This window comes from Lepidochelys kempii, chromosome 25 (assembly GCF_965140265.1).
Source record: "Lepidochelys kempii isolate rLepKem1 chromosome 25, rLepKem1.hap2, whole genome shotgun sequence".
Lineage (NCBI taxonomy): Eukaryota > Metazoa > Chordata > Testudines > Cheloniidae > Lepidochelys > Lepidochelys kempii.
In genome coordinates, this window is record NC_133280.1 from 7,844,146 (window position 1) to 7,865,537 (window position 21,392).

General features: G+C 47.4%; 1 protein-coding gene across 1 annotated transcript in view; it reads left to right on the top strand.

Annotated features, from left to right (window-relative positions):
• The first annotated feature begins 1,151 nt into the window (after window positions 1–1,151).
• ACER1 (alkaline ceramidase 1) overlaps window positions 1,152–21,392 on the top strand; it is a 36,998-nt gene continuing 16,757 nt past the window's right edge. The window contains exons 1-2 of the mRNA XM_073324222.1: window positions 1,152–1,242; window positions 6,581–6,686. Coding sequence (XP_073180323.1) covers window positions 6,594–6,686 — 93 coding nt within the window. The 5' untranslated portion in view covers window positions 1,152–1,242; window positions 6,581–6,593. The remainder of the gene's footprint in view (window positions 1,243–6,580; window positions 6,687–21,392) is intronic.

Below are 21,392 nucleotides of genomic sequence, written 5' to 3' on the forward strand. Positions count from 1 at the left end.
GAGGGCTCCCCAGCCAGCAAACCACAATCCTTAGCCAGGTTCTTTGAACAAGTAATGTATGATGTGTAACTTTGCCTTAACAAGAAGTTTGCCGGGTTTTATGTTTGGAGCGGACTATGCGCCATTTTCAAACCTCATGATGATTGTTGATCACTTATTTTTGGAAAAGGATGGGATAACAAGAACATTCAGAGTGATAACAGTAAATAATAAATAAATAAACAAACAGGAAGTTTATAAAGGGATCTAAACCCATCTGCTTCAGAGCATGAGCCAGACCCTAAAAACCGGGGTCAGGAGGAAACAGGCAGGTTATCCCACACTTGCCTACTGCAGGGGATCTTTAATCTTCCCTGGAAGTAGCTAGGGACAGAACACTACACTAGATGGATCCTGCTCTCATCCAGTCTGGTAATTTCTGTGATGCTAAACTGGCAGTTCTACATAACTACAATATTGACTTTTGGGGAAGCTTTCATTTATCACTTTTTTTTTTTGTGACATTTAAAATCAAAATTGCTTTTAGTTGAAAGCACTCTCAAAAATGTTATGTTTACCCAACCCCGAGTTCTTTTCTTCTTCTTTCTTTTTTAGTAAGTGGGGAAAAAGCAGTTGATCAAAAAAATCACATTTTTTCTTTTGCAAACACAATATCTGGTAGTCACAAACAAAATTTTAAAAAATTGAACAATGGATTCTATTTCAAACTGCAAAATGGAAACAACTTCAAAGTTTTGGGTTTTGTTTTGGTGAAAAGAGTCATTTTTTTAAAAAAAAGCAGCTGTACCAGCAAATCCGAATAGGACAGCCTCTATCATATCCATGGAAAATAAAAGATTGTAATGTCTGTGTGCATATGTATGCAGGCACAGAGGTTTTGAAATGGTTTCTGATTACAGCTGCATCTACTTTTCCAGCTCACGTTCTCCATCCCTCCCCACAACCTTCCGGCTTAGAGATTTAAACCCTCCAGCCAACCTGTTCTCTTTGGCAAGCACATTGGAAGGTCTGGACAGAGGGTGCTGCCTTCTCCTCTAGTGGCATATCCCAGAGATGGAGCAATAGTGAGTTCATGCTTCCTGGCTGCTGCTCTCGATGACCTCACATAGTGGGTGCTCCTTTAGAACCAGAGGGGCAGGGCAGGTTGTAAGTGACTCCAGCGTTACCAGAAGCACCTTGAGGCTCTCGATGTCTGGCTGCTCGGTGTGACAGCAGGTTTGGGTCGTGTGAGGGGAAATACAGGTAAGCTAGACCCATCTAAGAAGCAAACAGCAGGTGAGCAAGCTACCTAGAGCTTCATTCAGTAGTGTTGCTTAGATTTTCTTTTCCCTTTCACTTTGTTTTATTTTAAGGATTTCTTCACCTGGACTTTCTGTACTTCCCTCATGCTAATAGTTGACAAAGGCTTAGTTTGCTGGGAGATGGATTATCTACACTGTGGGCCTGATTCTCTCTTACCCTGCAGCTGGTGCAGTCATTTACACCACTGCAAAAGTGAGCGCAAACTGCTGCCAGATCAGGAAGGAATTAGTTTACATCCACTTTGCTTTGGCCTGAACGACCACACAAAATGCAGGGCCATGGAGAATGAGACCCACTAATAACTTTAATCTGCTCCTCCAATGTTTGGTTTTATTTCCAGAGTTGCATTCCCACTCTCACTGAGGAACAGCATGAGTTTAATTAAGGTAGAGGTATCTTAAACATAGTCTGCTAACCTGGAGCGAAATAAGGGACAGATGTTTATTCACAGCCCAGTTTGTCTGCTATTACGGTACAATAGATGAAGTGAGAAGTTGTTTGTTTTAATATTACATTCCTATTTTCTCTCCCTTTGAATTTTCCCATGGAGATGCAAATAAATCAAATTCAGGTCTCACTTACACTAGTATGAATCTGAGAAACTGCATGTACTCAGTGAAGTTACTCTGGATTTCACTGGTGTTAGTGGCAGCAGAATTTGGGTCCCTAATTTCAAGGAACATGATCAAGATACAAATTGTACTATTCCCACCCCTCCCTCCCCCCCCGAAACATTCCCTTCACTCTTAGATTATTAAACCTGAAAAAGGCAAAAAGAAAGCAATCAAACGTAATGCCTGCTGGGTGTTTAGAAGATTTAAAGCACGATGTCAATGCCAAGTTTTATTATTCCACATTTTAGACTTTTCAGAGCTAAGGAAGTGTAACTAGAAGCGTTAGTTTCTGTTATGTATCTAGTCAGTTTCAGCCTGGGAGCCTAATGTAAATCTATGGAATTGGCGTTTCCAGTGATTACTGTAGGAGAAGATTTAACTCCTGAAAAACATTTACATAGCACATCTATGAGGGAATTCTGTTTGCACTGGCTGGAGCTTTCAATGGCACCTAAGGCGCCCAACTCATTGATTTTCTGTGGATATTGGGTACCTGCCTCTCAGCCATTAGGTTCTGGGTGCCATTTTCACACGTGCCTATGTGACTTAGGAGCAACGACTAAGGTTTTAAAAATTGACTAGTCATTTTGGGCTATCCCACGCTCTGAAAAATCAGGCCCCTTTATGGCATCTATAGTTGCATTCCCAAAAACCAGTCACTCCTAGATGCTGGAATGAGTGGGTGTTGCCACAACTCCTGGCTTGAAGGAGTAATAACAACTCAAACACATGGTCTCCACCTTCAGCATCTTCTCTATAAAAATTGTTCCCACACCACTGCAGTCACTTTTGAGCATCTTGACCAAAAGTCTCACGCGAGGGAATGGACCAGGTGCTCCTAACACTCAGGCGCTTCTGAAAATCCCATGCTTTGTAACTAATGTTTTACAAAACTCAGAGTGCTGTGTTTAAACTACCCTTTAGGATGCCTTAAAAACAAACAAAATCATAGAATCATAGAATCACAGGGTTGGAAGGGACCTCAGGAGGTCATCTAGTCCAACCCCTGCTCAAAGCAGGACCAAGCCCCAACTAAATCATCCCAGCCAGGGCTTTATCAAGCCGGACCTTAAAAACCTCTAAGGATGGAGATTCCACCACCTCCCTAGGGAACCCATTCCAGGGCTTCACCACTCCCCTAGTGAAAAAGTTTTTCCTAATATCCAACCTAAACCTCCCCCACTGTAACTTGAGACCATTACTCCTTGTTCTGTCATCTGCTACCCCTGAGAACAGTCTAGATCCATCCTCTTTGAAACCCCCTTTCAGGTAGTTGAAAGCAGCTATCAAATCCCCCCTCATTCTTCTCTTCTGTAGACTAAACAATCCCAGTTCCCTCAGCCTTTCCTCATAAGGCATGTGTTCCAGTCCCCTAATCATTTTTGTTGCCCTCCACTGGACTCCAAAACAAGCCAGATTGGACCAGTTCCAAGGAAATCTAAGCAGTTGGATGCACAGAATTTCTAACCTGCCAAAGTCTAAATGTGTCCCTGCATCTCAACTTCTAAGCTGTGAGACAAACAAACAAAAAACACAGAATTGCTTTTAAAAATGAGCAGGAGAGGACTATGAAAGTGATGATGCCCATCTTGGGAGTAGGAGATCCTTTGGCTTTTTGGAAGAGCGGGATAAAAGGGGGTGAATTTTCCACCACCTCCTTTTTCAAAACACAGCATCTGCAGTCATCAGGCTAGTTTGGGGATGCTAGACCTATGAATGGTCAGGTGAAAATCCCTCCTAGATGGTTGAGAGCACAATGTTACTGCCAGGGAAGGTATTTTCCTCAAGATGTGCACTAAGGCAGAGATTCACCCCTGCATAGAGCTGCAGCATGATGCCTCTGTTCCACATAACCAGGACTTAAGTGATGCATTGATCTTCTGCTAGAGGCCTGCGCAGGGGTGAATTTCACCCTTAGTGATGACCCTGATCCCCACTTCAAACTGACCTAGAGCAGTTTGTAGCTTTGCTTAGTAATTGACTGATTTACAAGGATAAACCCAATGAGCAGAACTCATGCAACCCTGAAAAGTAACTAACTCTGCATTTTTCTCCAAACAAGACGCTCCTCTGTCTAACAGCAAAAATGATGTGAACTTGGAAGGGAGAAGGAGCGGAACAATTATGGGGTTGAAACAAGAACAAGTTGAAAATTACTTAGACAAGTTAGATGTCTTCAAGTTACCAGGGCCTGGTGAAATACATCCTCGAATACTCAAGGAGCTGACTGAGGAGATATCTGAGCCATTAGCGATTATCTTTTAAAAGTCATGGAAGACGGGAGAGAATCCAGTGGACAGGAAAAGGGCAAATCTAGTGCCCATCTATAAAAAGGGGAATAAGGACAATCCGGGGAATTACAGACCAGGCATCTTAACTTCTGTACCTGGAAAGATAATGGAGCAAATAATCAATTTGCAAACACGTAGAAGACAATAAGGTGATAAGTAACAGTCAGCATGGATTTGTCAAGAACAAATCTTGTCAAACCAACCTGATAGCTTTCTTTGACAGGGTAACAAGCCTTGTGGATGGGGGAAAGTGGTAGATGTGGTATAACTTGACTTTAGTAAGGCTTCTGATACTGTTTCGCATGACCTTCTCATAAACAAACTAGGGAAATACAGGCTAGATTGTGCTACTATAAGGTGGGTGTATAACTGGTTGGAAAACCATTCTCAGAGAGTAGTTATCAGTGGTTCACAGTCTGGCTGGAAGGGCATAACGAGTGGGGTCCCGCAGGGATTGATTCTGGGTCTGGTTCTGTTCAATATCTTCATCAATGATTTAGATAATGGCACAGAGAGTACACTCAAAAAGTTTGCGGATGATACCAAGCTGGGAGGGGTTGCAAGTACTTTGGAGGATAGGATTAAAATACAAAATGATCTGGACAAATAGGAGAAATGGTCTGAAAGAAACAGGATGAAATTCAAATAAGGAAAATACAAAGTTCTCTACTCAGGAAGGAACAATCAGTTGCACACATAAAAATGGGAAATGACGGCCTAAGAAGGAGTACTGTGGAAAGAGATCTGGGGGTCATAGTAGATCACAGGCTAAATATGAGTATAACACTGTTGCAAAAAAAGCAAATGTCATTGTGGGGTGTATTAGCAGGAGCGTTATAAGTAAGACACGAGAAGTAATTCTTCCGCTCTACTGCATGCTGATAAGGCCTCAACTGGAGTACTGTGTCCACTTCTGTGCACCACATTTCAGGAAAGATGCGGATAAATTGGAGAAAATCTAGAGAAAAGCAACAAAAACGATGAAAGGTCTAGAAAACATGACCTATGAGGGAAGATTGAAAAAAATGGGTTTGTTTAGTCTAGAGAAGAGAAGACTGAGGGGGGACATAACAGTTTTCACGTGCTTAAAAAGTTGTTACAAGGAAGAGGGAGAAAACTTGTTCTCCTTAACCTCTCAGGATAGGGCAAGAAGCAATGGGCTTAAATTGCTGCAAGGGCGGTTTAGGTCGGACACTAGGGAAAACTTCCTGACAGGGTGGTTAAGCACTGGAATAAATTGTGTTGTAGGGGGTTGTGGAATCTCCATCATTGGAGATTTTAACGAGCTGGTTAGACAGACACCTGTCAGGGATGGTCTAAATAATACTTAGTCCTGCCATGCGGGCAGGGGACTGGACCTTTCGAGGTCCCTTCCAGTCCTATGATTCTATGTCTGGTGAGAGAGATGACCAGTGATGCTGGCAGCTGTTTTAGTGCTTATATCTGGGGAGTTTCTAGAATGCCATGCAGCTCCTGAGCTGCAAGGGACAAGGAAGACACATTCTGCAATTTGATGCACGTCGGGAAGAGAAGGAGACTTAAGCCAGGTCTACACTAAACAGTGAGGTTGACTCAGCTACATCTCTCAGGGGTGGAAAAACCAGGAGGAATGCCTGCTCAGCTCCATAGAAACCAGAGACGGGGCCCAGCCACACCCCAGCTCTGCTGAACGTAAATTACACACCTAAAGGGGCCGAACGACTGAAAAACACCTTGACAATTTCAAACCTTTTCTGAAGCAGGAGTAATCTGGCCTCTGGGACACTTAACCATGGCGGTTTTTCACTGGTTGCCAAATTTGGGGTCAGGAAGGAACTTCCCCACAGCCTTGGTGTTTTCCTATCTTTCTTTAGGCTGAGGTGTGTCTGGCTCACATGATCAATTTCCCATAACTGCAACTGGGGAGCAGGGGATGGTAGTGAAGGGGAGAAAAGGGGCCTCGCCTTTTCTCTCCTCTCTGCTGTAATTAGAGATGGGGCTCAAGCCATAAAGTCTGGATCCAGATTTCAAACCCCATCCCCCAAGGGTGGGGGAGTTTGGATCCAGGATTTTGGCTTGCAGCATAAGGAGCACGTCCATTTGCAGATTTTGGATCTGGCCCTGCCCTTGGTTTGAATTAAAAAACAAGCAGGCAGGTGAATGGACCTGGGTTTATCTCTAGTTTAACCCAGTGGCACACCCTAGTTTTACAAGCAGCGTGACTGCCAAGGGCTTGGATGTTGGTTTTTTGCTCAAACTGGCTGATGTAGTGTGTGCTCGTGAATAGAGATACAGGAGGGCAGCCAGGCAGAGCAGGTTTCACCTCTTCCCTAGTGGTGTGCAGTGCACTCTTCCTCTCCGGGAACAACCTAACCAGCTTCTCTCCCTTGGCAGAGGGAGCCCCAAAATGCCGAGCATATTCACCTACCTCACCTCCGAAGTCGACTGGTGCGAAGGCAACTTTGAGCACTCTGAGGTCATCGCGGAGTATTACAACACGGTGAGTGTGAGCAGCCAGGGGGGCAAGGACTCACTGTGGACTGCTGTGCTGTGACTGTGAAACTCACACACATCCCTGGGGCAGCTGAAAACAGCAATTGTGGGGCAAATGCTGTGTATAATCGAGGGAAGAGGCAAGCGGAGATGGGAGAGGCCAGGCAGGTCTGAGAAGTGGGCTTGTGCTTTGTCTGTCTCCAGGCACCCCTCTGCTTTGAATATCAGTGTTTTGGGAGAGTGGGGATGGAAAGAAGGTGCTAAACGCCAGGTAAATCATGGGATATTTATTGCTGATGAAAGTGAGGTTCTGACAGCGTCAGCTGGAGTTGGGGATCCTGGAGGTGGGTACGGTGCAGGGTTCCCACTCTGAGAGCTCTGCGAAAATCCTGCTTTTCAGTCCGGCAGTTCTTCTGCCAATTGCTGTATACACCACAGCCAGATTCATGTAATACAGAGAAAAATACAGGAGGGGCTGAAAGGCACCGCAAGCCAGCTTCTGAACCCACGACTCCAGAAAATGGAATGTTAATGCATTAACAAACCACATCCCCACCGCACTTAAGAACGCAGTCACTGCCAGGCTAGATCAGAGAAGAGGGCCCATCTAATCCAGGGTCCTCTGCCTGACAGTGGCCGGGACCAGCTTTTTCAGGGGAAGGTGCTGCAGTAGGCAGTTAAGGCATAACCTGCCCTGGGAATGTTTCCTCCTACCCCCATCCCCAATAGTTAGGAACTGGCTTAAACCCTGAAGCTTGTGGATTTGTATCCCTCCCCAGGCTCTTGTTTAATAACTGTTCTAATTCTGGACGTTCCCATCATCCATGGAGATGGTTCTTCCTTTTGTGATACCTCCCAGGTTTAACAATTCCCTTAACACAGTACTGCAGCTTCCCCCTACCAACCCACCACCAGCGCCTGCATGGCAGAGTGGATCTTCTAGTCGATCGCGGAACCCATGCAATTCACGCAGTTCTCTATGGGTACAGCTACGCTGCAGCTGGGAGCGAGCCTCCCAGCCCTGGCAGACAGACGGGCGCTAGGTCCGCGCAAGCTGGTGGTGGCTCAGGCTAGCCAGCTGCATCTAAACCTGTCTGATCCCCTGGGTCCCAGCTCGGGTGGCTAGCCACTGCCCATCCCACAATGTCCACACTGCGTTTTAGCCCACTAACATGAGCCTGTCTATCCAGGCTGGGAGGCACAATGCCAGCTGCAGAGTAGACATTACCCTGGAGTCCCCCCAGACAAATTCCCCCTTAGTGCAAGTGAACACACATCCTACAGATTTCATAGAATCATAGAATCTCAGGGTTGGAAGGGACCTCAGGAGGTCATCTGGTCCAACCCCCTGCTCAAAGCAGGACCAATCCCCAATTTTTGCTCCAGATCCCTAAATGGCCCCCTCAAGGATTGAACTCACAACCCTGGGTTTAAAGAGGTATTGCACCTGCTTACACCAGAGCTGAGTTTGGTCCAGATAGACCACCCCCGTGGTATACATTACCCTGGTCTTACACAACCCAGCAAATGTCATCATCCGTGCAAGTCGCCCTACATTGCCACTGGCACCCACGGTCTGACTGACTAAGGCCTACGCTGCATTTAACTTGCCCGGCAAATGGCGGTGCATCGCTGCTGAGTGGGCCTATATCAGACGGGGGAATAGCAAGCAAGGATGCTAACATTTTTTACACTTGGTTTACTCAAGTCAAACACTTAGGCCAGCATTCTCAAATGGGACTAGCAGTTCTCAGTGCCCCAAAGATACCCTACAGTGGCCTGGTATCAGAAAGCGGTGAGCAATCCACACTCTGAAAACGAAGCTCTGTCTCAAACTCACAAAAATCATGAATCTTGGCCCTATGGTTTTTAGCACCTAAATAAGTTCAAAGGAAAAAATGTCACGAGATGTAGGAGCAGAGTCCCGTTTTCAAAAGAGACTTGGGCTCTTCAGGCCAGATTGTTAAAGATACTAACGCACCTAAAGATGCAGATCAGCCCCAATGGGATTCTCAAAAGGACCTAAGGCCCCGACCCTCAAAGGCATTTAGGAGGAAATCAATGGGAGTTAGATGCTGAAATACCTCTGAGACGGTGGGCGCAAATCACTTTTGAAAAGGAGACTTAGGCATTGGAATGCTGAGCCCAGCAATGACTGTAAAAATCCGGGACTGAAGCTCTTAAATCCTATATGTGCGTCTGAAAATGTCACCTTAAGTGTCTAAATATGGGGTTAGGTGCTTAACTTTCAAATCTGGATGCCTAAAGTTCTGACCTAACCAGGTTTGTCTTATTTCATTCCCACTAGCCAGGCCTCACACACGAGCTTGTCTCTCATAGGATGGAGAACGAGATAAAAGTATTTTTATACCCAGGTGCCCAACTTGTGAGACCAAGAACGAAAATAGATTTTGCAGACAGCATGAACCTTACAGGATTTGTTTTGGTGATTAAGTGGCTAGTTGTGTCCCTTCAGTTTGAACACAGAGCAACTGCGCAGAGAGAGAGAGAGATTTTTCTGGTCCTTGGGGGCACCTGATCTCACTCCAGTTGTACACTTATTATGCTCAGAACTTCCAATGAAATCAAGGGACAATAGGAGCCTAAATACTGTGTGGATCTGGGCCTTACTTCTTTGACTGCAGTGGGATCGCACCCCATGAAGGTAATTTTGATCCACACTCAGGCTCAGCTCCCGATTCAAGAAAGCCTCCCTTAAGTGGATGTTGAAGCATGTACTTAAGTCCCAGGGGATGGAAGCAGGTCCTTGGGACTGAAGCATGTTCTGAAGTGCTGTCCTGACTGGGGGGTGGACTTAAGAACATCCATAAGTGCTCTCCTCAATAGGGCTCTTGCCTTCAGGTGTAAGGGCCTGATCCTGCAAGGTGCTGAGCAACCACAGCTATTCTATTACAGTCAGTGGGAGTTAAGAGTACTCAACACCCCTCAGAGCAGGTCCTCAGCAAGAGAAAAATCAGGACCATCGTCCTGTGATCATCGTACAACAGCTGCGACATGCCCGGAAGGAGAACTCTAATAACAAAGGGCAGGCACACCTGCTCACTTAAAGGGGCAGTATAAAAGGGTGCTTTATAGGGTTGCCAGGCATCTGGTTTTCAAACGGGAAGGGACCCTGGTGGCTCCGATCAGCACTGGCTCTGCTCAGCTCCCCGGAAGCGGCCAGCGTGTCTGGTCCCTAGGCGCAGGGGCAATCAGGGAAGTTCCGCATGCTGCCCCGATCCCCAGCGCTGGATCCGCAGCCCCTGACCTCTTCTGGGAGCAGTGCAGAGCCAGGGCAGGCAGGGAGCCTGCCTTAGCCCTGCTGCACTGCTGACCAGGAGCAACCTGAGGTAAGCACCGCCTGGCCAGAGCCCGCACCCCAACCCCTTGCCCCAGGTCAGAATCCCCTCCAGCACCTTAACTTCCTCCCAGACCCCGCATCCCCACTGGTACCCCAACCCCCTGCCCCAGGTCAGAACCCCCACCCGCACCCTAACTCCCTCCCAGACCCTGCACCCTGAACCCCCTACCCTAGGTCAGAATGTCCTCCTGCACCCTAACTCCCTCCCAGACCCCGCACCTCCTCCTGCACCCCAACCCCCTGCCCCAGCCCTGAGCCCCCTCCAACACCCAAACTCCCTCCTGGAAACCGCCCCTGCACTCCAAATCCCTCAGCCCCAGCCCGGAGCACCTTCATGCACCCCAAACCCCTCATCCCCAGCCCCACCCCAGAGCCCAACCCCAGCCAGAGTCTGCACCCCCTCCCGCACTCAACCCTCTGCCCCAGCCAGGAGCCCCCTCCTGCACCCTGAACCCCTCATTTATGGCCCCACCCCAGAGCCTGCACCCCCAGCCGGAGACCTCACCCCCTCCCACACCCCAACCTGCTGCCCCAGCCCAGTGAAAGTGAGTGAGGGTGGGGGAGAGCAAGAGACGGAGGGAGGCAGGCTGGAGTGAGTTGGGGCAGGGCCTTGGAGAAGGGGCGGAGCCTCAGGGAAGGCAGGGCAGGGCCAGCATGTTCAGTTTTGTGCAATTAGAAAGTTGGCAACCCTAGTCTTCTGTGCCAGTCAGCTCTTAACCAAGCAGCCCTTCTCCTCGCCAGCTCAGCCTTCTTCAGCTCTCTCTAATCAGCAGGCGAACCCCATCTTCCACACTCAAGGTCCCTCAGGGTCTCCTACAGGGCCCTTCGGCTGACTCTAAACAGCTTCTTCTAGCAGCATCTTTCTCTTCCTTTCCCTTTATGAGGCCCAGATGCTTTCCCTTAAACCAGGTAATTACTCAGAGGTGCACTGGACCCCCCCCCCCCCCACAAAAAATGACCCGTCACCCTTTGGCAGGCAGAAACAATCCTCACCGCACCTTCCAGTTGCTTTCAGCAGTTTACCAGCATTAGCTTATTAGTCTTTTCCAGGTGCAGCTTTATCTAGCAACTCTCTGCCCCAGTCCCTACCAGACACGAAGGGCTGGGTTGGCACCTAGCAATGTGCACTGAGGATGGGGCCCCAGGAGCAGAGTCAGCTGCTCCCGGCTTGCTCCATGGGGGAAGTCAGCTATCCCAGCTCTTCTTGTGGCACAGCTGACTTCCTCCTCTGTGCTGGCCAGTGCGTTGGGGTTGGGGTTAGATTCAGGGCTCGATCCACTCTTCCTCTATCTGCAAGGGAGCTGACAGTAGCAGCCCCACGGTGGTGGTTCTCCCAGTTGCACTTTGACCTGTAACGGTGAACGGCCCCCGCAGGGGAGAGTAGAGTAGTATCTTATACACCCAACTCCCCTGAGCAGATATGTCAGCCAGCTCACAAGTGCGCCTTAGATAAGATGTTTGACAGCACTGGCTGGGGATCAGATGAGACATTGATCGGCACCTTTGTCCTTCCTCTCCTCCCACCTTTCCCCCTCAGTCTGTTTATACCCCTTACTGGTAGGGCCAAGTTGTAGGCAGATCGTTTCCTCTTTGAGGCAGACCCTCAGCTGGATCGAACTATGATAATTTGCATGAAAATCTGCCCCTTTTGTTTTCACTGTGAGGTGCACAATACAGCAGTGGGTGCTTTCAAATGAATAAATAATACGACGCGTTCTGTATGCATCGGCACTTTATACAAATCTTTTGGGCTTTATCTCTCATGCATGGCCTGGGGCCAGATCCTTGTCTGAATATTTATCAGTGTTGACTTCAGTGGAGCTATGCCCAATTAGTTACACCAGCTGAGGATATGGCCCTCCCTATCGGCGGCTGCAGCTGCAGCATTAAATCAGCAGAACTTTCAATGAAGGCTCCTTCTCAAAACGATCCTGGGTGGCATCTAAAAAGTTATATTCTTACCATCTGCTGTGGTTTGCTGCTACGGAATAACTTCATGCAAGACTGTGTTGTTCCATCCCATGTCTTAGATCAAGTCCTTTTTAAAACGTTATATAAAAATTAGATACAAAAGATAAGGCTACATATAAATTAAATCGACAGTTAAATATGTAATCAATGAATTATAGTTGATGATTGCACTGTAATTCAGTAGCAGAAGTGTAATAATTCATAGTAGCTAAGTGAAAATTCTCCAGCCATTGCTGCCCTATTATTATTTATTATTAGTTATATCTTGTAGCGCCTTGGAGCCCCAACCACGGACCCATAACCCCATTGTGCTAGGCGATGTACAGACACAAAGCTAACAAGCTGCCCCAAACAGCTTGCAGTCTGTACCAGACAAGAGGAACCCGGTGGATACAGACAGATGGAAGAGCGCAAGGAAATAGTGAGCTTAGAGACAGATATTGTTAGGGTGCTAACAATCCCTTGTATATTTCCCTTCACTTCCATCTCAACACCTTTTTGCATGTGTCCCCTTGTGCCTCCTTGGCTCTGGTTCTCATGGAGCCCATCATCTTCCTTCACGCACCTCGTGATCCATGAAACCTAGGAGCACAAGTTTCTCCTCGGGCGTTAACAGAAACGGAACCAGCAAGCTACATAAGGTACAGCGTTCGATCAATTGCATCCTATCCCCATTCCAGCAGTATCAACCCCATCTTTGCTGGAAAGACTTTAGGCTCAGAGAGATCCAGGTCTGGGCCGCACAGTTCTTCTGATACAACTAAAGTGGTGATTCACTGGAGACAAACTGCCAGTTTTCAAGCAGCTTTAATGGGCTCATAAACAGGGAAGCTAGATAAGGAAGCAGGTTTGTCATTTGACTTCATTCATTGTAATAGGACTCTAATGTCCACCTGCACAGGAGCCTAATGGGGTGTTGGAATTTACCACTCTCAGTAACTTCCCTCTCAGGCTTCCACAGGCCAGCTTGAAGGTTTTGGATCTTTTCCTGCTGATCTGGGCCCAAGTCATGTTGTTGGTCAGGGCTGGAGAGATATTGGCCAGATCCTAACTCAATGGGAGTTAGGTGCATAAATACCTATGGGAATCTGGGCCATTGAGAGAATAGAGGGTCAGCAGAGAACTCCCCGTACTCAAAGAAGAAAAACCATGTAAATCTGAAAGGGAAATCACTCAGAGTGGTATATTCCAACACCGCTGTGGTGCAGCTCTCCTTAGGTGAATGGGCTCCTTAGTACAAACGGTTACACCATCAGCATCTAGGAGGAACTTCAAGGATTCTCCCTGACACTGTCAAGCCCTGGGTAGCCTGTCTCCTCTGAGCCTTGGATAATATTCTCCCCTTGTCCCACCAACATACTACCAGTGATAACTAGGATCTAACTTGGTAACTCTACATCCAAGTCATATATAGAGAGGGAAGTTGGAGTATTTTATGGTTTTATCCTTCAAGCAGCTTGCGACGTTACATTACTTTATTTATTAAAATCCAGAACTTGAACACTCAAGAACAAAAAACAGAGAGAGAGAAAGCAAACTGCTCCTCAGACAGAGAGGCAGAAGTCATCCCACCTTGTTCTAGGCTGACTCTTTGCAGACAGATTGCTGAAATCTAGACTGCACACCTCTTTACAGAGCCCTCTGGCCTGCAAGCAGGACCAGGAAACCCTGAGAATGTAAAGTGGTAGCATATAATTTTAACACAGTTTTCAATACATCACAGTAACTAGCTTGGGTACTTCCAGGACTTGTCCCACTGGGGAAAAGCAAAACTCCTAATTTTCCCTAGGGCTAGTTTGCTTTGTCCTTTGTTCAGGTTTGGGTTTGATTCTCCTTTACCCTGCACCTGGTGCTGTCATTTTCACCAGGACAAAATGAATGTAAACTTGCCACCAGATCGGAGTGGTAGCACTTTATACCCACTTTGCAATGGAAACAACTGCGCAAAAAGAAAAGGAGGACTTGTGGCACCTTAGAGACTAACAAATTTATTTGAGCATTAAGCTTTCGTGAGCTACAGCTCAGCATCCGATGAAGTGAGCTGCAGCTCAAGAAAGCTTATGACCAAATAAATTTGTTAGTCTCTAAGGTGCCACAAGGACTCCTCATTGTTTTTGCTGATACAGACTAACAGGGCTACAACTCTGAAACCAGTCTGCTTTGTCTTTCCTATTAAGCTTTCCTCCTGTGACTGGCTTTCTTCCATTGTGGTTTGTTGCTAGTCATTCATTTTCTTTAGAATTTTAGTGGTACTTGCTGTGATCAGCCCCTTAGCTGCGGGCAGGCAATGATTATTTCAGTTACACCAGCTGTCAATTATTCTTCTGTCTGACAAATATCCTAGACCAACGCAAGTGCAATGGTAACTTTTAGATAGCTACAGCTACTTTCCTAAATCCATCTCTAGTCTCTGCTTTGCAAACACATCTATGAAAATAATGTTCCTAACTAGTCTAATGTTGGCCTCCTAGCCAGACACAAAATAAGCCCAAGCCCAGAACGGCCCGCAATCATGATTAAAATTGAACCCAATGGGTACAGTTTTCTCAGGACCCATTTTTGCTTCCTTATCTCATCTTACATTATTTCTATGATTTGTGTGAAGTCACACAGTAAGTCTTTGACAAAGCCAGGAATAGAAGAATCCAAGGTCTCTGTTCTCCCAAGTCTGAGCTCAGATTACATCATCACATATTATTAATAATTATTAATGAAAATCAATCATGGTTGATCATCAATAATGGTAAATTATCATTCTAAATGAGGCTCGTATACCTGCACATCCACCAATGTGATATATGCCATCATGTGCCAGCAATGCCCCTCTGCCATGTACATTGGTCAAACTGGACAGTCTCTACGTAAAAGAATAAATGGACACAAATCAGATGTCAAGAATTATAACATTCATAAACCAGTCGGAGAACACTTCAATCTCTCTGGTCACGCAATCACAGACATGAAGGTCGCTATCTTAAAACAAAAAAACTTCAAATCCAGACTCCAGCGAGAAACTGCTGAATTGGAATTTATTTGCAAATTGGATACTATTAATTTAGGCTTAAATAGAGACTGGGAGTGGCTAAGTCATTATGCAAGGTAGCCTATTTCCTCTTGTTTTTTCCTACCCCCCCCCCCCCGATGTTCTGGTTTAACTTGGATTTAAACTTGGAGAGTGGTCAGTTTGGATGAGCTATTACCAGCAGGAGAGTGAGTTTGTGTGTGTATGGGGGTGGGGGGGATGTGAGAAAACCTGGATTTGTGCTGGAAATGGCCCACCTTAATTATGCACATTGTAGGGAGAATGGTCACTTTGGATGAGCTATTACCAGCAGGATAGTGAGTTTGTGTGTGTGGTTTTTGGGAGGGGGGTGAGGGGGTGAGAGAACCTGGATTTGTGCAGGAAATGGCCCAACTTTATTATCATGCACATTGTGTAAGGAGTTGTCACTTTGGATGGGCTATCACCAGCAGGAGAGTGAATTTGTGGGGGGGGGTGGAGGGTGAGAAAACCTGGATTTGTGCTGGAAATGGCCCACCTGATGATCACTTTAGATAAGCTATTACCAGCTGGACAGTGGGGTGGGAGGAGGTATTTTTTCATATTCTCTGTGTATATATAAAGTCTGCTACAGTTTCCACGGTATGCATCCGATGAAGTGAGCTGTAGCTCACGAAAGCTCATGCTCAAATAAATTGGTTAGTCTCTAAGGTGCCACAAGTACTCCTTTTCTTTTTGCGAATACAGACTAACACGGCTGTTACTCTGAAACCATTCTAAATGCAGTACAAGTACATAGCAGTAAATCAATATTTCCAAGACAACAGGACAGCTGTAAACTCACATAGGCTGGTAACATAAGAACGGCCAGACCAAAGGTCCATCTAGCCCAGTATGGTCAATGCCAGGTGCCCCAGAGGGAATGAACAGAACAGGGAATCACCAAGTGATCCATCCCCTGTCACCTATTCCCAGCTTCTGGCAAATATAAATAAGTGGGAATTAGATACAGATAAATGTATAAATGGAGAAACTCAATAAATCAATTAGAAGTTTGTGACTGACCAGCCCCTCTGGTATCCGCCTGTATTTAGGGCCTAATCCTGCACCCACTGAAGCCAACGAAAGATTTTCAATTGATTTCAATGGGAGCAAGACTGGGCCCAAAGATTGTGGGAAACTCAGGGTAAGGAATTTGGGCCAGATCTTTAAGGGGATTCAGGCACCTAAATCTGAATATAGGCACCTAGTGGGATTTTCAAAAGGCGCACCGCTCCCGTGGCTCCTTGTACAGCACCATGCACATTGTTAAGGCTTAGAGTCTGATTCCACCAAGCACTTAAGCCAATTGTTCCATCAAGTGGGTTTACTCCCCTGAATCTCTAAGAGAAAAGGGTATGGAAAGTTTACGCAGCCAGACGCATTATCAGAGGAATCTCCACCCGGCTGATGGTGGAGAAGAGAAGCCTGTTTTGCTTTTCATGCTTGAAACTGAACTGATCTGGATCAAACTTTTTTGGTTGTTTGTTTTAAATTGCCTCCAGGCTCAGACTCAGCATGGAAAATTTCAGCACAAAAAAGGAACTTGTTTGGGAAGTTATTAGCAGCTAGAAAGAGGGGTTAGAATTGAAGTTGGAATTCAGGCTTAACTAGATAGCATAATGCCTCTCACACTGGCTATTATACCCAGTGCTTTAACCAGCTGGCCCGGCAGTTGTCTGCCAACAAACGGCTGTGGCAGATAACCCATGGCTAGGATACACTGTGCTGAGGGCTACATTCTGCTCCCAGCCCCACTGGGGCTTCTCCAGCAGCAGCAGCTACATGAGCGTGCTGGGCCGCTGGTCAGGGCACTGTCAGGATCGCACGGGTAGAACCAACAGCAGTGGAGTGTGTCCACACTAGTCAGCTTCCTCCAGATGAGCTTCTGCCCCGCACGCGGGATTCTAATCCACCACTGCAGTCCCATTGCACTCTGGGTAGCTGTTTTATTGGTAGATAGCATGGTCTAGTGGGTACAGCATTGGCCTGGGAATCAAGAAACATGGGCTCTATTCCTGGCTCTGCCACGGACTTTATGCAAATCACTTCCCCTTCTGCCTCATGTCCATCTAGGTCAGGGGTCTCAAACTCAAATGACCACGAGGGCCACATGAGGACTAGTACATTGGCCTGAGGGCCGCACCACTGACCACCCCCGCCTCCCCGGCTGCCCTGGCCTCACCCTCACTCCACCCCTTCAGTGACGCCCTGCTCCACCTCTTCCCACCCCTTCCCTGCCCTCATTCCAACCCCTTCCCTGAAATCCCCACCCCCCAACTCCGTGCCCTCCCTGTCCCCAGGGAGTGCAGGAGGGGTGCAGGGTGTGGCAGGGGGCTCAGGGCAGGGGGTTGGGGTGCAGGAGGGGTGTGGGGCACAGCAGGGAGCTGGGGTGCAGGTGGGGTGTGGGGTGTGGCAGGGGGCTCAGGGCAGGGGGTTGGGATGCAGGAGGGGTGTGGGGTGTGGCGGGGGGCTCAGGGCAGGGGGTTGGAGTGCAGGAGAGGTGTGGGGTGTGGCGGGGGGCTCAGGGCAGGGGGTTGGAGTGCAGGAGGGGTGCAGCAGGGGGCTCAGGGCAGGGGGGTTGGGGTGCAGGAGAGGTGTGGGGTGTGGCGGGGGGCTCAGGGCAGGGGGTTGGAGTGCAGGAGGGGTGCAGCAGGGTGCTCAGGGCAGGGGGTTCGGCTGCAGGAGGGGTTCGGGGGTGCCACAAGGAGCTGGCGGGTGGCAGAAAATAACCCCGCGTGCCGTGCGTTTGGGACCCCTGATCTAGGTTGCAAACTGTTTGGGGCAGAGACTGTCTCATGAGGTGTCTGAGCAGTTCCCAGCACAATGGGGCCCTGATCTCCGTTGGAGCCTCTCTCTGCTATTGTGTTTTTATTAATAATGATCCCCCAGTTCTATGAAGCGGCGGCTTGTGGGACACTTCAAAAAGCCTTCTGCAATTCCAAGTGGACTGTGAGTGTCAAACTTCCCTCACTTCTTGGGAACGACCACCGTTTCTGTGGCATTTTCTCAAAATATAGGCACGACTGAGTGGCCCAGTCATCTTTGTCTCTCAGCGGAGGCATTATCTAATGAAGCCATCTGGTGACATCTGAATTACCATAAGTGTCTGCTCAGTACATGCTAAATCTGGTCGGCTTGGTTCTCTGATTCTAAGTCTATGCTGCAGGCTGGCGCGGCATTTTCCAGCTCAGGTGGCCACACACATGCTAACTTTGACCGAGTCGGGACGCTTGAAATAGCCGTGTAGCTGCAGCAGCACAGGCTAGCTGCCTAAGTACTTACCCTGACAACAGTCCCATCGAACTCATGCTGCCTCCCGGGTCGCCGCAAATACAGCGCTATTTTTAGTACGCTGCTTTGATCAGAGCTAGTGCGTGTACATCTACCTGGGCTGGGAATTACACCTCCAGCTCCGCTGTAGCCGTGCCCTCTGATCATGGCTTCTTGTTGCTAATGCAGAGGATCCCGTGGATGGGGAGTGGATGGGTGTCAGGCAGAACCGTCACGCTAGTCCCTCAGCCTACCCTTCATCAGCTTGCTTCATCGGTATTTGCTTCTACTGTTAGTAGCTGAAGCCTTGAAGGCCCTAGGGTGTCAGGTAAATCTAGGTCCTGGAACTTGTGAGCAATAATCATTGATTATGCTCACATAATTATTCTCAACCACTCAGGTACAGCATGGTGAGAAAGTCTCTTTGGCTTCTGGACAAAACCGGTTCTCTACCAATCACAGATGTCGTGGTTTGTTCTCCACCCCCACCTGGCCAAATCCTGCTCCCCGTTATAGAGCTGGGTGAAATATTTTCAGCAAATAGTAAATTTGCAGAAAAGTGCATGGGGGTGTGTGTGTCTAATTTGGGTTGAATTTGGCACAGAGTTTCAGCTGAAAAAAAAATGAGAAAAAATTTGGGGGGAAAATGTCAAAACAATGTTCCTTTTTGACAGTTTCCAAATGAACAGTTTGTGCACTTGGTTTCCCATCAACATTTTAAACACTGCAGTCGACACAAATGAAATTCTTTTTTTCATTTTGTGACTCCAGGAAACCTGAAAACAATCAGTTCTGGTTCCAAGTGAACTCAATCCTGCCCTCGGTTTGGCCACTGAACCAAAAAATCAATTATTCCCTCCACACTCTCAGTTCCACCCGTGTTAATCCAGAGACGAAATGCAGAGCAAGTGAAGATCAGGTTTTTCAGCATCACCCAAGAGAGTTAGATGCTCAACTTTCCACTGGCTTTCAGTGAGAGTCGGGCACCTTCCTCTCTATGGTGCTTTTGAAAATCCCATCCAGCTTGATTAACCCTCGCTGCACTGGGCAGCTGGAAACACATCAATGTTTTACTTTTCCATGTGGGCCATTGCTTGTTTAGCTCCAGGGATATTATACAATCATGAATGGGAGGGGAGGTGTGCCCAGGAGACTGTCTCGCTATTAAAAGGTGGCCTAAAAGTCGAAGAATGCCTGTGCCTGAAGGAAAATTCTTTTGGATCACTGATAATGTCCCTTGAACCTGTTTCTTGAGCTTTTGCCATTTTGCTCTTGCAATGCAAGACAGATTCAGAGTCGGATTATGATATGATACAGTGTCTGAAACGGGCCCAGGCTGATACTACTGGGTGGGTGTGCCTGGCAGTGGGACAAAGGTTGATTGGTATGTACAGTCCCGCTCCGCTGGTGACGGTTAGAGCATGAGATGGATTCCAAAGGAGTGGCTTGGAGATACCATCTGCTGAACGACCGGTTTCAGTCTGATTAGAATCTAGGGCAAAGAACAGCCTGGTAGTTCTTGCTGCCTCTTCTGGTATTTTCTCTAGGGGGAGATCCCCTTTCTGTGGAAATGAATTTAGTGCCAGTGAACAGCACTGACCTAAGCCATGTACAGTGCAGGCAGCTTCTTTGGAAAAATCTTCCACACCTGCACCTCTAGCCTGATCTGCAGCATGCCCCGTTACACCAGTCCAGGGCCACCTCGCACCGCCCTGCTATTGCTCAGTCCTCCCTGGAAGCATCTCTGCTATCCCAGTCCAGGTTTGCTCCTAAACTGAGACCGAGAATCTTGCCAAATGATGTGACCTGGACAAATGGGGACCTATAACTCTGACTCACTCTCCTCAAGAGCTAAACCTGTATGTGAACCCAAGAGATGGAAAGCCAATGAACTGACTCACTCTTAGAGGTGAATTCCTGTTGCCATCCCTTTAGCAGCTTGGAGGAGGTCAGCTGCTACTTTCTAATTTTCCAAGGGTTCACGGCTGAGGGGTATGGGCTGACATTACGGCCAACAATATTATAGTGCCTCAGCATCTAGCTGCCAAGCTTAACTGCCCTGATTTCAGCTAGTCTGATATTTCTTGATTCTCATTTGCACAGTTCCCAGCCTAGCATCCTCCTGTACACTATACCTTTCCACTAATCTCAGCTCTTGCTGTGCTTCACAGACTGTATCTTTTGGGAAATCGTGTTGAGATCAGATATTAAGGACACTGTCGCAATGCACAATGAGGCAATCTGTGTGGGCAACCTTAAACATCTATGTTTCCGGTCTGCTGAGTGTTTGATTGAGCAACCAGCGCTAATTCCTTCCGCTAACTCCTGTAATCTGCACTCTGCCATCCTTTCTGTGCACACTTTCTCTTCACTTGTCCTTTGTAATCCCTGTTTGTTCTCCAGGAGCCTCTTTTACCTGGTTTTCAGGAATGTTTTTACAGCCTGTTTGTGATTTTTACATCTTTGGTATGTTTTCTCTGCCTTTCTTGAACAGTTTGTCACTGATCTCATCAGTGGGACTAGTATTTCCTCTTGCGTCTGTTGTGTCACAACCTGAAGATATGAAGGGTAAGGCTGCGCCGATTCTAGTTTTGGTTATATTGCCCAGTCCAGGGTGCAAAAGCTGCAGGATTTAGTGCTAAATGACAACAACAGGCAGATCTCCTTGGCCTGAAAATTCCAGTAAATAAAAGCATCAACTGGTTTCATGAAAGACTTGATGCAATTCAAGATTAATCCGTAAAAGTTAAAGGAGAGCGTCAACATTTGCATCCCAAGTATGCTAGCCTGTGCACCATACCTCTAACAACTTCATTCTAGCCTACAGCCATGTTACCTTGAGCTGAGATCGCTTTGGGTCTCACAAGATAAGCAAAGCCTGATCTTGCAATCAGATTCATGAGATGAATGAGAGTCCAGTCGGATATGAGGGTCCATCCCTGCAGAACTGACTGCAGGATCAGGGCCCAAGTTCGTACCTAGATGGGAGACAAAAGGAGGACCACCTAGGCGAGGCAGGAAGTCATCTTGGTTGTTCATCATCTGGCTCTCTTCCCTCTGGTTCAGTA